This window comes from Crocuta crocuta, unplaced genomic scaffold, assembly GCF_008692635.1.
Source record: "Crocuta crocuta isolate KB4526 unplaced genomic scaffold, BGI_CrCroc_1.0 scaffold216, whole genome shotgun sequence".
In the NCBI taxonomy this organism is placed as follows: Eukaryota; Metazoa; Chordata; class Mammalia; order Carnivora; family Hyaenidae; genus Crocuta; species Crocuta crocuta.
In genome coordinates this window covers 973,845-988,001 of record NW_027531504.1, presented here as the reverse complement: position 1 = coordinate 988,001, position 14,157 = coordinate 973,845, and the positions used below count along the sequence as shown (strand labels likewise).

The window sequence follows — 14,157 nt, the reverse complement described above, 5'->3', positions numbered from 1 at the left end:
TATTAATAATAGCTAACATTGAGTGCTTACTCCATGCCAGACATTATGTTGACTCCCTTTACATACAACTCAGTTGATCCTTAAAATAACCACATGAGGTATCATTACTTGACTAGTCCCATTTTACAAATGAGGAAACTGAGGCTTAGAGAGTTTAGTATTTTGCTTACGGCCACTCAGGTAGAAAATGGTAGTGTTTTTTTGTTTTTGGTTTTTGGTTTTTTTTTTGTTTTTTTTTTTTTTAAGCTTATTTTGAGAGTGAAAGTGAGAGTGAGCATGTGAGCAGGGTAGGGACAGAGAGAGAGAGGGTGAGAGAGTATCTCAAGCATCTGTGCTGTTAGCACAGAGCCCAACATGGGGCTCAGTCTCACCAACTGTGAGATACATGACCTGAGCTGAAATCAAGAGTTGGAAGCTCAACCAATTGAGCCACTCAGGTGCCCTGAAAATGGTAGATCTTAAAAGAAAAAATAAGAAAGAAAGAGAGAGAGAGGAAGGAAGGAAGGAAGAAGGATAGACGAATAGGAAAGAAGAAAAAGAAAGGGAGAAAATGGTAGATTTTTCTGATTACAGAGCTTCTGCTGTGATCCCATAATCACTTTGCTTTAGGCAAACATAGGTATTTATATGTAGGGTAATATATTGCATTAAGTTTTATATTTTTTCTATGATAATGGACTCAACTGTTAAAATGTTTTCATTCAGTATATTGCCTCACAAAATAATATAAAGACTTTTGTTCAGTGAAAAAGCCTCCATTGTAAGAGGGTAGCTATAAATGATACTTTTATAGGTGTACTATTTAGGTGTATGAATTAGTAAGCTCATGATTTCATGCCAGTTGGTTTGAAGTAAAGCTCAAACCGTAACAATTCAAGTCTTCTAAGTAAATTATGAAATCAATTTTGGTGCCTGCTTTAAAACTTTTGTTTTATTTATTCACTAGAGGCTACAAGAGGAAACATTTAATTCTCAGCATTCAAGAACTTCTAAATAGTGGGACATTTTCTGTGAAACAGCTCAAATTGACATAGACAGTGAAAGCTGAGAGTGAGGAAAGTGTCTGGAAAGTTGCTAGGGGGAATGAAGACTTAGTAACTCAGGTTTTGAGGAATAGTCTAAGTAGTATGAGAATTGGGCTTAGAGACTTAGTTCTGGCACAGGTTTCTCTCTTATTCTCAGTTTCCTCATCTATAAAGTGATAATAGTAAAATCTGCCATGTCTGGCTCATTGAATATTTGATAAGAGAATCAGGAGAAAATATGTTAGGAAAGTACATAATCATCTATAAATAGTTATAACAGTATAAAATATTGTATCATTGAGGGAAATTGAAAGGAAGCTGTAATTGGAGAGTAACATAAATCTTTTACTGGATATCTCTGTTTCTCTAGGAGAATGCCATTCTGCAGTCATTCAAGCAGTAGAAGATTTGGATTTGTCTAAAATCCTTCCTTTAGGTCGCCAGCATGGTATTTTAAATAGCCTCGAAATAGTATTGAAGAACATTAGTCATCTGATCAGTGCCTACTTACCAAAGATTCTGCAGATACTGCTGTGCATGACGGCAACAGTCTCACACATCCTTGACCAACGAGAAAAGGTGGGAGAGAATCACTGTAGATGTTTTTCTTCCTGGGTTTGAACTGTATGGGTACATTTGCAAATGAGATTTTTTTTTTCCTGATAAATACAGTACAGTACTATAAAATGTACTTTCTCTTCCTAATGACCTTCTTAATCTTTTCTCTAACTGATGTTATTATAAAGTAAGAATACAGAATTACAAAGTATAACACATACACATATATGTTAATTGACTGTTTACAGTATTGGTCAGTCTTCCGGTCAACAGTAAGCTATTAGTAGTTAAGTTTTTGGGGAGTCAGAAGTTACAGACGGACTTGTGACTGCTCAGGAGATTGATACCCCAACCCCCACATTTTTCAAGGATCAGCTGTATGTCACTTGTATATTAAAAAGAGATTTAAGAGAGAGGGTGTGAATTAGCTCTATATACATCTCAGAAACTAAAGTCAGGGTAGTTGAGCTGATGTTTCTCACATTTTAATTTCAAGAGCCTAGAGGTTTAGAACATCTTCCAAATCTCATTTACCCAAAATGATTGTAGAATGAACAGAATACCGGTAGCATCATCCTTGTTATTTTGAGATAAGAATTGCCCAGAGGTCTTTTAAAGGTACATGCTTGCCTACTATGAGTACAGTGTTTTGAATGAAGATAAGCAGCAACATCACTCTAGCTCAGTGCCAGAGGCTTCACAAGATGGTGCTCAGTAAATATTTTCTGAATTGTATTAAAGACAGTATATTTATGTTCTGTTGAAACAAGTATATGGGCATAAGTATACTCTCTGGGAAGTTTAGGGAAACTTAATGTCTTTATGGACTGAAAGCTTCCTAGAGAAAATGAGACTTGAAGATCTAGACTCCCATTTCTGTTGATTCTCAGTTAGTGATGAACAGGCAGTTTTAATTGGGTTAAAATCTGTTTCATTCACTTTATGGATATGCATGGTGAACTGTTTCTCAGATATGGTCATGACACTGAAAATTCACAGCCAAAATTTTATGCTATTTGGGGGGCTATGCATGGATATAAATCTGCTTTAGTAATGAAATAATAGTCTCTGATTACCAAGTCCCAGGGATTTAGAACATACCTTATATTTTGTTAGGCACCATTTTGTTTTCTTTCATTCATTCCTTCAACAAATATTAATTGAGCCCCTGCTGTGTGACAGGCACTGTTCTGAGCACTGGAGATAGAACAGTGAACAAAGCAAACAAAAATTCCCATCCATTCATTTATTCAGTAAATACTTATTTCACATCTACCTACTGTCTATCAGACATCATTCTGAGTGGAGAATGAGCCGGGTAAGGACTCAGTGTCACGGAGAGAAAAAGAACAAATAAATACACAGATAATTAGAATAATATCAGTTGGTAGGGAGTCTGGAGAGGGAAATAAATGAGACCCTCTGCAGATCTGTGACTCATTCTCTGTGGAGCTCTCTCCTCCCCAGTACTCTGCCTGTGAATTCTCACTGCTGTGCCTGGGCTCTGCCTTCTAAATCATGAAATTTCAAGCAGGAAGCTGGGGTATGTGGGAGACTCAACCTCATCTGTCCTAGGGCTTACTGTCTGCAGTCCAGTATCATTTCATATTTTCTGTTCCATGTTTTAGTTATTTGAGAAGGAAGGCCGCCAAATCTAGTCCTTATTGACCCGTCTTGAACAGACGCGGAAAAACCGCAAGCAGGCAGAGAACAGTCCTCTGACTAATGCAAGGCTAGGAGCATCTCAAATTCCCAGCGGCCAGAGCAGAAAGCTCATAATCCCTGAGGCACCAGGAAGAGTCCTAGGCAGGGATTGCCTCAGTGCCGGAACTAGATTAGCTCCGGAATAAAGGCTGCCCTGGCAACACCTATCAAAGCTTACCAAGATTAAATTTCCCAAGTAAATTAACTGCATCTGAGAACAAAACTCAAGAGCTTTCAAATGATTTAAATGAAAATAAAATTCACAGTATCTGACATCCAGTCAAGTTTTGCCACCAAGAAGGATGAAAGCTTTACTCATAATAGGAAAAAAAAAACTAAACAGTCGAAGCAGACCTGGCAGTGGTACAGATGACAGAATTAGCCCAAAACTTAAAACAGCTGTTAGAAAGGAATACACTCCATACAGTCACAAAAGTAAAGGAACACATGAGCACGTTGAGAGACATGAAGATGTGAAAAATTTAAAATCGGGGGATGTGATGGGAAGTGACAAATGGAGTGGATGGTGCTGCTTTTATTAGGGTGGTCAGTGTCTTCTTTAAGGAGGTGATATTTCAACTCCTATCTCCCCCGCTACGGGAAAAACACTTTAGGCAGATAAAGTGACCGGTAGTCCCTGAGGTAGAAAAGCCTCGGCACGTTCTAAGAGCAGACACGATGGCGAAAGCACGAGGAGCGACAGGAACTGTGTCGGGTAATGTCAGGAGCTAGGTAGGGCCTCTGGGCTCTGATCTGGATTTACTGCTAAGTGTACTGGGAAACCTCAAAGAGGTTTGAAGCCAGGGAGTGATAAGTTCTGTTTGATGTTATTAAAATTTCACTTTGATTGCTTTGAGGGAAACGGCTTTAGGGGTGGTGGGGCAGGGGCCACAGTGGAAGCTGAAAAGAGGTCTGGGAAAATTCTTTTCTTTGGATTATTTGAGAGCTTCGGGGCCATTAGGAAGAATTCTGTGCAAGTTTTCATTTATGCCTTATAGGGAATGATAGTGACTTTATGTATACATGGATATATTAAATCGTGAAAGGTTAGAGATTTTATAAACTCTGTATAAGTTCTCTGACTTTTTGGTTAACTTAGAAGCAGTTACTTAGTAATGCAGCCTTACTTTTGAGTCAACAGTCAGTAACTCCAAAGACCAACTATGCAATTTTATAGATCATTAGTTAGTGAAGTGCTAAGCTTTTTGACAGCTTGGAGCTAAATTTTTATTACAGTTCTTGGACAAGTTGAAAGAATTCCTTGAGGTGCTATAATGAATTAGCACAGTAATACTGCTTAAGTGAGTTAAACTTCTACATTTGTGTGTTTGAACTAAGTTATACGCTTTTTTTAAATTTTTATTTATTTGTGTATGTGTGTGTCTTTTAGTTCCTCCAAAGCACTGATTGACACTGAAGTATGTATCATGAGGGTTTTGGGTTTGGTTTTATTATTTTGGAACATTTAAACAATGTAGTAAACTTTAAATGTATATAAACTCAGTCATATTGACTATTCGTTTTGGAACCAGAGTCTACAATTGCTTTCTTTCAGGGCTTTTCTCAAGTTTACTAAAGTTATTACTCAATAATACTGAAATTTTCTAAATACTAATTTACTAATTCTAATTTACTAAAATTAAACTGGGCAGCTGACACTGTAGAAACCAAGTAAGTGGAACGTGTAGATCCTACCCTATATGGAGGGTGCTTGTTGGGAAGAAGGACAAGGTGGGGATGTCTGATTTGACATATTTGCTAAGGTTAGCTTCTTACTTGCTCCAGGGGATCATGATACCATATTTTTTCAAATGTAAGTAATAGGTTTTTATCTTCTTGCAAACATGATAGAGCTCATAATGAAAATACTGCCAGCAGAACTGAAGCAAAGCAGAATGACCTGTAACTGTATCGCCTTGTGCTTGCCTGTTATTTACTGGCATTGAAATTTGTACAAAGAGATAATCAGCCACAAGTAGATGGTAGAAACCTGGTGGGTGTGTGAAATATGATGATTCCTCAGACTTGCATGACAAAGTAATAATATTTTTGTTCCTATTCACTTGAATTTAAAATGTGTTGTTTCAGATTCAAATACTTCTCTTGTTCAGAGTGTCCAATTTCCATGACACATAGCCCCCTTTTACTTTTCTTCATAATATCATGGCCATAAAGCTTGATAATTCATTATATTAGGGTGTTGTTATCTTCATAAATTTCAGAGTGGTTTTTACATTTCGATGTAGGTGATTAAGGTCACTTGTAAAAATAAGTTGCCACTGTTTATCCAGGGCTCACAGTATATTAATGAAATGGAAAAATAATTAGGGGTTGCAGCTTACCCATTTGTTTGATTTTTAATAACATTCCATGCTTGGGAGAAAACTCACTATATCTCTCTGCCTGGCCTAACCCTCTTCATCCTTTAAGATCTCCTAGAAATCCTGCCTCTCCCATGAAGCATTTATTTATCTTTTCAAATTTATAGTTCTTCCCCTATTGGCTGACTTTGGCATTTTCAGTCTGTCACATAATTTAATATGTTTTCCTTTAGTGAGATTTTAAGCTGAGGTCAGAACTATTGATGTCATGCCATTGGACTCATTGGTGAGGGCTCAATAAATTATTCTACTCTGAGCCTGAACAAACTGGCCACGTAATTGTGATTTTGTAACTCATAAGGAAGGAGATGCCGGTAAAAGTAGTAGTACCTCTTATGAAAGAAGTTTGCTGTTAATTCAAACATCCACCCACTCTAGCCTCTTGTGCCTCTAATGATAAATTTTGATTTTTTTTCAATATTGTATTTTTCTTTGAACTGTATATTTTCAGATCATCCCATCCCTTAACTTATACTGTGTGAAGTATTCTACTATATAGAGAGACCATACAGTCTTAAACTAGTCCCGTAGACTAATTTTTTAACAAGAATTTTGTTATGAAAACAAAAAAATAAAGTGACTTTCATTTGAAATAAAGGTTTAGTTTATTCCCCCCTTAATCTAAGGCATTGTGATGGCAAAGAAAGTTTTGTTTAGAATGTTTTGTTCATAGGAAGAAATCAGCGTTTAATTTGAGACAATTACTGGGATAAAGAAATAAAATGATGTAGGACACAAAACAGCTGTTCCACTTTTTCCCCTTAAGGACACTTTAACATGATTTTACTGGGCAGTGATAATGGAGCACACCTCACCATTTGATTTTAAGTCTCTGCTTTCCCATCTTGTTCAATGAAAAAAGCCATATGATATACTCAGTTGACATTTCCATGTGTTATCAGAGCCATAGTCAACAGACTTAAGAACAGGATTTCCAGTTTGATTATTAGCCATCTGAGCAAGAGTGCCTCCCTGAGGAGTCAAGGATACAAAAGAAATATGTTGTTTTGTTTTTAAAATTTTTTATGTTTATTTTTGAGAGAGAGACACAGATCACAAGTGGGGGAGGGGCAGGAGATGGAGACACAGTTTGAAGCAGGCTCCAGGCTTTGAGCTGTGAGCACAGAGCCTGCTGCAGGGCTTGAACTCACGAACCAGGAGATCAAGACTTGAGCCAAAGTCAGATGCTTAACTGACCGAACCACGCAGGTGCCCTGAAATACATTTTTTTAAGAGAAGATCTTTCTTTTACAGATACAGTTCAGGTTTATTAACCCACTGAAGAATTTAAGACGTCTTGGAATCAAAATGGTAACTGACATCTTTTTAGATTGGGAGTCTTACCAATTCAGAACAGAAGAAATTGATGCTGTATTTCATGGTGCTATTTGGCCCCAGGTAAACTTGATTACTACATTCTGCCTAGATATCTTCTGCTTCTTCCCTTGTTTTTACTTTCACCAGCATAGTCTACACTCAGATATGAATGCCTGTCCTGGTCTTTTCTTTTACGCCAAGTCTTCCTTTGTTACTGGAGCTTTAGAATACTTTTCTTTGTGCCCACTACCACCTAAAGCTCAGGAGCTAGTTTCTGTAATACCATGACATTTATACTTAAGGTTAATGAGAAAATGATGTGTCTCTCAAGCAAATGGAATATAACTTATATCACCTCAGTGATGCACCTTTGGATTTTGACAAGTGTAAGGGAAAATGCAAAGGTATTCTTGTTACATATTTCCTTGTATGTAACTACTCTGTGACCATACCTGCTATAACTGTAGCTAAAAAGACTATAAACTAGACTTGATTTTAGGAAAGAATTTTAGCTGCTAGAGCTCTGTCATTTCTACCCAACTGGAACCTAAAGTACCTCATTCCTTTCAAGAGTCTAGCACTTCCTTGCACCACCTTTGCCGTTTTCCCTGTGTAGATGTTATTTTGGATTCCTTTGGTTTTTTTCTTCCATCTGTTCTTTAAATGTTAATCTCTGTCCTTTGGCTCTTTATCCTTGGGTGTGGTTTCTGTACTTGTTCTGCTCTTTAGTTATTTTTTTTTCACAATTTTGTATGTGATTTTATTTTGTATCGTTTTCATTTTGTGTCCTAGATCAGAAGGCTTGGATCTGAGAGTCAGTATTCTCCCACTCCTCTGCTGAAACTAATTAGTATCTGGAGCAGAAATGCAAGGTATGACCCTTCCTCCCCTCCTTTAAAAAGGACAGTGTTTTAGACCAGTCTAGTCAAAATGGGTCAAGAGGATTAATAATGTAATTTATGGTCTTTCCATACAATGAAATAGGATAGGTGTGGTTAAAGAGAATAAGGTCACTGAATTTCAAAATACATAGTTTAAAGAAAAATAACAAGTTGCTGAACAATATAATCAAGAAAGATAACTGTGGGTGTGTATAAATATAAAGTGAAGTAGAAAATGTCTAGTAGGAGGGGCACCTGGGTGGCTCAGCCAGTTAAGCATCCGACTCTTGATTTTGGCTCAGGTCATGATCTCACTTCATTGTTCACGGGATTAGGCCCTGTGTCAGGCTCTATGCTTACCACTCAGGCCCTGCTTGGGTTTCTCTCTCTCTCCTTCTCTCTGCCACTCCCCTGCTTGCTGCTCTGTGTGTGTATCTCTCTAAAAAATAAATAAAAAGTTAAAGAAAAAAATGTCTAAAAGGATACATGGGAATCTGTTAATGTTACTGTAGCATGTGGAGGTTTGGGTGCCTCAGAACTAGGAAGAGATACTTTTTATGATATATCTTTGGAGTGTTCATTTGTAATTTTTTAAAAAGGGGAATAGATAAATAGGCAAAATGACATTTTGCAATTTAAGTTAAAGTTGTAGAGCATAATTATAGCAAAAGTTGCTCATTTTTGCTAGCTTTACAGTTTCATTAAAACTTAAAAATGAAAAGTATTGGATTCGATAGAGATCTTCTTCCATTGTGTTGTAATTATTTCAATAGTTTGATTTGATCTGGGAAAGGGAAAAACAGAATATGAAACATGGCAGATACAGGTTTCACTAGCTCTCTGAAAGTAGAGTGTCCTATGAAACTTTTCATTAGCCAAAATGGCATAGAGCACAGAAGTAATTACTATTAACTTAGACGGAAAGAATTTTTAGCATTCTTAGATCCAAAAAATAACTTCTCATAGGCTTTTCTGATACCTTGGGTCACATCTAACAAGGGATGCACAAAATAAATTGAGATAAAGCCCAGATGCTCACAGACGCAATTCATAGCTACGGCAGCTTGATGCTGAGATGCTGAGTTTGGTTCCCAGGGAAGGAGCCTGGTGGGGCCCCTCTCGCTGCTTGGGGTGCATTCCGCTTCCATAATGGCTCGCTGCAAAACAAATTTGCGAAGGCTGTTTTCACGTATCGCCTTTTTTCATAAAAGCCAGTGGCATAACATGAACTTTTAAAAAGCCAGGGATACCTGTAGTTATACCAGCATATAAACATGACTGTTTTTTGCATGCTTGCTTAACAATAAAAGCTGAGTTGTAATTGGCATTCTTTGTCTTTTTCTCAGTTCCCACTTAAAATCAGAAAAATTTCACAGGCTTCTAATATTTTCTAGATGTCCTCTATTCTTTATAGAACTACATCTAAGTATGCATACAGCTCTCATGGTCATAAATCAACATTCTTTTGAGGACATTATGAGCCATTTACAGGACCTTCATCTACAAATGCTTCAGATACACTTGTGTTACAGACCAACTGCATATTTACTGAGGAGTTTAGAAACCTATGTTGTTTATCTCAATGATGGAAACAGACTTGAGTTTGCCCTGATCTGTTGTGAAGAATGAAAGGTAGAAATTAAAAAAAGAAAAAAAATTATTATTGATTGTGTGATACTAGGATCTTGGCATCAGTTTTTACAAAATTGGTATCCTGCTGTATAACCAACTTTTGATTTTTTTTCATGTACCGTTATTATAATGAACATTTCCCCATGTATTAAATAGTCATTATAAACAAACCAAAGACCTTGACATTGTCTTCCTCAGGAAAACCTATTTAAAATATTTTTACTGGTAGTAAGGGCTCTTTTCATTTATTTCCCAACTTGAGAAAGCAGCTTCATGTCTTGTCTTATAACTGGACATTTATAAGCAGCACTTCATAGGCATACTTGAGAAATGTCTTACAGTTGTGTATTATTATGCAAATGAACTGTGGGGGACTTTTCATCTAAGAAGACTTGGTGATAGTGACTGCCTTTTTTATTAGTTGGGTTCTTTTTTAAGGTATAGATCCACATCACTGGATGCCACTGTAACCTGTGTTCTGCAGTTTCTCTCACTGTGGGTTGGAGAAAAAGAGAAGGCACAGAGTAATGTGGCTTATTTTCTATGTAGTACTTAACCTGAAAGAAATCTTTTGAAGGACTGACTTCCCTTGAAATCTCCCTGACAGTAAATACACACTTGTTGCTATGTGTGGAAGAATTAAAGGAGTATTTCAGAACCAACTGATGGGAAGGTTTACTCTTCAGTAAAAAAAAAAAAAATTTTTTTCAAAGTGTGGTTACAGTTTACATAGTGTCAGTTAGACATTTAAGCAGGTTTTCATCTGCAGAGAAGTCTAGCATTTTAGTTTGCTTTGTATTTAGACAGATGCAGGTAGAGCTGAACTACAGCCAGTATCTTTAAGCTTACAATTAAGGTTAAATTGTCTCAGAAATTAAGTGAATTAGAAACAACAGAAACTTACTCATTAACTAGAAAGGTCATATAATCCCAACTATATTCCTGAGGGTGAAGAGATGCTATAAATAATTAAGCCAAAGCAACCAAAATAAACTGGGACTGTCCCTGGCCACTCTTTCTAATGGTGACTCTGGTTAGGACAACCATGACCCCTACATGGCTCCACTTCTTCCTCCTCTGAGCTTTCCACTCCTGGGCCTGTGACCATATGCTGCCTTTTTTACACTCCTCTCTTAACAGCTGACCTGCCTAAAGAACATTTCACATTATTACTGTTACTACCCCTCATGATTCATGGTTCGTCAATATTCATTACATGTTGAAAGAGTGACTGCAATTTCTGACAGAGCCGTACACTTAAGCATGAGCCATGCCCAGTACACTGTGGCATCAAATTACATTGCTGTTCAAGAAACGCAGTTTGGTCACTTACAAGTTGCTTTGGATTTTAATGGGTTCTTGCGAGGACCTTGCCAGCAATTGAAAGCAGTTCCTTCACCTTTGGTGCTTGAAAAAAATGTCAAGACACCATAGAGTAGTGGTTAAGAGAACAGTCTCCAAAACCACACAGACGTAGCTCCAGATCCTAGCATGACTGCGTGTTGACGAGTTGGCCTCTCTGAGCCACATAGATTCCACCTATAGAATGGAAATAATAAAGTTCCTACCTCATGGATAATAGAGGTGATAATGTGTAAAGTATCTTGCTTGGTGCCTGTCCGTACTATGCCCAATATATTTGAGACAAAGATGTATGGATATAGGCTTTTAGAGCTTTTCCTCAGTTTGTTAATATGCTAAAAGTGCTTGAGGTCTTTTTCCAATGATGATTAATCAGTAAAGCCAAACTGTCTGCATTTTTTTTGGTTTTACCTTCCTGCTGATTGTTAGGACTATATCTCTGACGTAAAACACTTGCTGGTTTGCCATTGGTTGGAAAGCCTTTGTGCTCTCTACTCTTGTTGGTGTGTTTCCTCTAGGTGGGATGCTCTTATCCTTTGTGTGAGTCTTTCATAGTTGGGAATGGATTCATCCACCTCCTCCCCAAAAGGGATCCTAATCTCTGAATATTGAATATCCTGATACAGCAAACGTTTGTTTGGTCTGTACTCTTTAATTCCATGTTGTAGTGTGTTGGTTTTTATGTGGGTGCATAAACATTCACATTCTAGAAGGCTTTTAACTGAAAAACAGCTTGTCTTCAATACATTTCTTGTAGAAAAGGCTTAGACTTTGGAGTTAGACTGTGGTTCAGCTCTACCACTAAGCACAGTGGCTTTAGGCAAGTCTCAGGGTTTTGTTTTGGTTTGGTTTGGTTTTTTTTTACCTGTAACGTGGCAACAGTGTTACAACATGACAGAGATGTTATGAGGGTTAAATGAGAGATGTACATAAAGTGCATAAATAACATTTCATTGGTGAGGTGCCTGGAATTACCCATCATATTTTAGATTTTAAAGTAATTTCCCCTTTAAGTAATCTTATTAATGTTCCTTCACATATATATTTAAACTCGATATGAAAATTTATATGGAACATGTTTTCAGAAATAAACATATTGAGAAATATGACTGTTTCAATGTTTTTCCTTGTAGGTATTTCCCTTTACTGGCTAAACAGAAACCTGGGCACCCAGAATATGATATCCTGACCAATGTCTTTGCAATTCTGTCGGCGAAGAATCTCTCTGAAGCCACAGCTTCTATTGTGATGGATATAGCTGATGACCTTCTTAACCTTCCAGATTTTGAACCCACAGAAACACTTTTGAGCTTGCCAGTAACTGGATGTGAATACACTGAAAGTGCAGATGGTATGTGTTCTCTGCAAAGCAAATGATTTCTTAGATTTGTGAGCTAGCATTTATGCCCTCACAAAGGAAAAAGTCCATACAATTTGACCCTTTTAATCTTTTTTTCTGTAGAAATTAATGCCAATTTATAAAAACTGAATTGTCTTTGCAGTTATAGAAATTCAGATTATTTATGCTCCAAGAAAGTTCAACTGTCCACCAGGAAATTACCAAATGACTTCCACTGTCATGTTTCTGAATTCTTCCTATCATCTTGTACAAGTTCTTTTACTACTTCCCAAAATGGGTTAAATAAAGCTTCATGGGTTTCTTATGTAAACTTAAATTTAGCTAATGATACAGCTATTATTACTAAGAAGAAAGTTATTTCATCTTTAAATTTGAAATTTATTAAATATTTATGTTAATTGAGTGGTCTCCTTGTCTGTCATTACAAACATAGTGTACAATTATCCTGTAAGAGAATAATTCATTAAAATCAAAACATCACTTTTTTTCAGAGTCCATCACAATGGGAGGAAGATTAATTCTACCTCATGTACCTGCAATTCTCCAGTATCTCAGCAAAACCACAATAAGTGCAGAAAAGGTGAAAAAGAAAAAGAATAGGGCACAAGTCAGTAAGGAACTTGGCATTATGTCAAAGTAAGTGATATATAGGTCCTTAAAAGGCAACATTACTATCCATGGTTTTAATTTCTGTTAAATTATATCTAGTTTTTCAATTATTTAAATGTGATAATAAGCTAAAAAGGTTTTCAATATTTTAAATGCGCTCCATTTTTAAGTTAATGTAAAATTTATTCTCTTCTGGAATATTCATTAGAAAACTTTTATGTAAAGCATCTGTCTTCATTTTATTATAAGAAAAGTCTTCAAAATTCTAAAGTAGACTAATAGATTTTCTTATTTAGCCTTTGCATATTTTGTTCAATTAGAATTTTGAGTTATGTGAGATCACATACTTTTGTTGTTTGTTTAATTGATAAAAATAATTAAAAGAACGGGTTGTTGTTGTTTTGTTTTCTAAGGGTCAAGAATATCTTGCAAGGATTTCTAAAGATTCTTTTTGCCAAAAGACCTAATAATATGTAATTGTGATTTCTATAGCAAAGTTGGTAAACCAGAGTGCAAAAAATGTTTCTATTTTAAACTCTAAAATGTTCACGCCTTAGCTGTGAAAAGTTTATCTGTTAACCTCAGCAACAATAGCAAAAAATGATATATTAGAGAACCTTTCAGGAACTTCTTTGAAATGTTTTATACTATTGTACTTCTAAGTTATGCAGAATGGGAAACCACACAAAATACACTTATTAAATCTTATCACAGGCTGTGTGGTGTGAAAAGGTGAGGAGAGATCAGGCACCAGAAGGACCAGAGTTTGAAAGGCCCTCTCTACCACTTCTTAGCAATGTGACACCAGTTTCTCAGAGTCTCCCATTTTCTTTGGGCAAAATGGAGCTAAAAATAATTCCTACATTGAAGGCTACTGTGGGAATTAAAGTGAAAACTAGATAGAAAGTCTTATAAGTCTTGGCACTTAAAATGTTATTTCTTTGTAAAATAAGAAATTACTGATTTGTCAGATCATAGCATCATCTACATAATCAGATGCTACAAGAGAATAGTAGCAATGTGCCTTAAATTGGAGAGAAGTAAGAGTGGACACTGCTAAGTAAGTCACTTGAACTTTTTATAGATGAACACATGAAAACCACCTGTGTCTGTCATGTGTCTTTTTCCTACAAAGAGTTGAACTTCTTAGAGAAGTACTCTTAAGTTGTCAATCTTCCTTATGTATCCGTTGTTTTTTTTTTGTTTTTTTGTTTTTTTGTTTTTACCATCTCTAGGATCAGCAAGTTCATGAAAGACAAAGAACAAAGTTCTCTACTCATTACACTCCTCCTTCCTTTCCTCCACCGTGGCAATATTGCTCAGGTACA

General features: G+C 36.4%; 1 protein-coding gene across 2 annotated transcripts in view; it reads left to right on the top strand.

Moving 5' to 3' along the window:
* Nucleotides 1-14,157, top strand: part of UTP20 (UTP20 small subunit processome component) — a 105,295-nt gene that overhangs the window by 54,777 nt on the left and 36,361 nt on the right. For both annotated transcript variants that reach the window (XM_077772282.1, XM_077772281.1), the window contains exons 27-32: nt 1,396-1,604; nt 6,923-7,066; nt 7,778-7,857; nt 11,994-12,211; nt 12,712-12,856; nt 14,065-14,152. In XM_077772282.1, the coding sequence (XP_077628408.1) occupies nt 1,396-1,604; nt 6,923-7,066; nt 7,778-7,857; nt 11,994-12,211; nt 12,712-12,856; nt 14,065-14,152 (884 nt within the window). The remainder of the gene's footprint in view (nt 1-1,395; nt 1,605-6,922; nt 7,067-7,777; nt 7,858-11,993; nt 12,212-12,711; nt 12,857-14,064; nt 14,153-14,157) is intronic.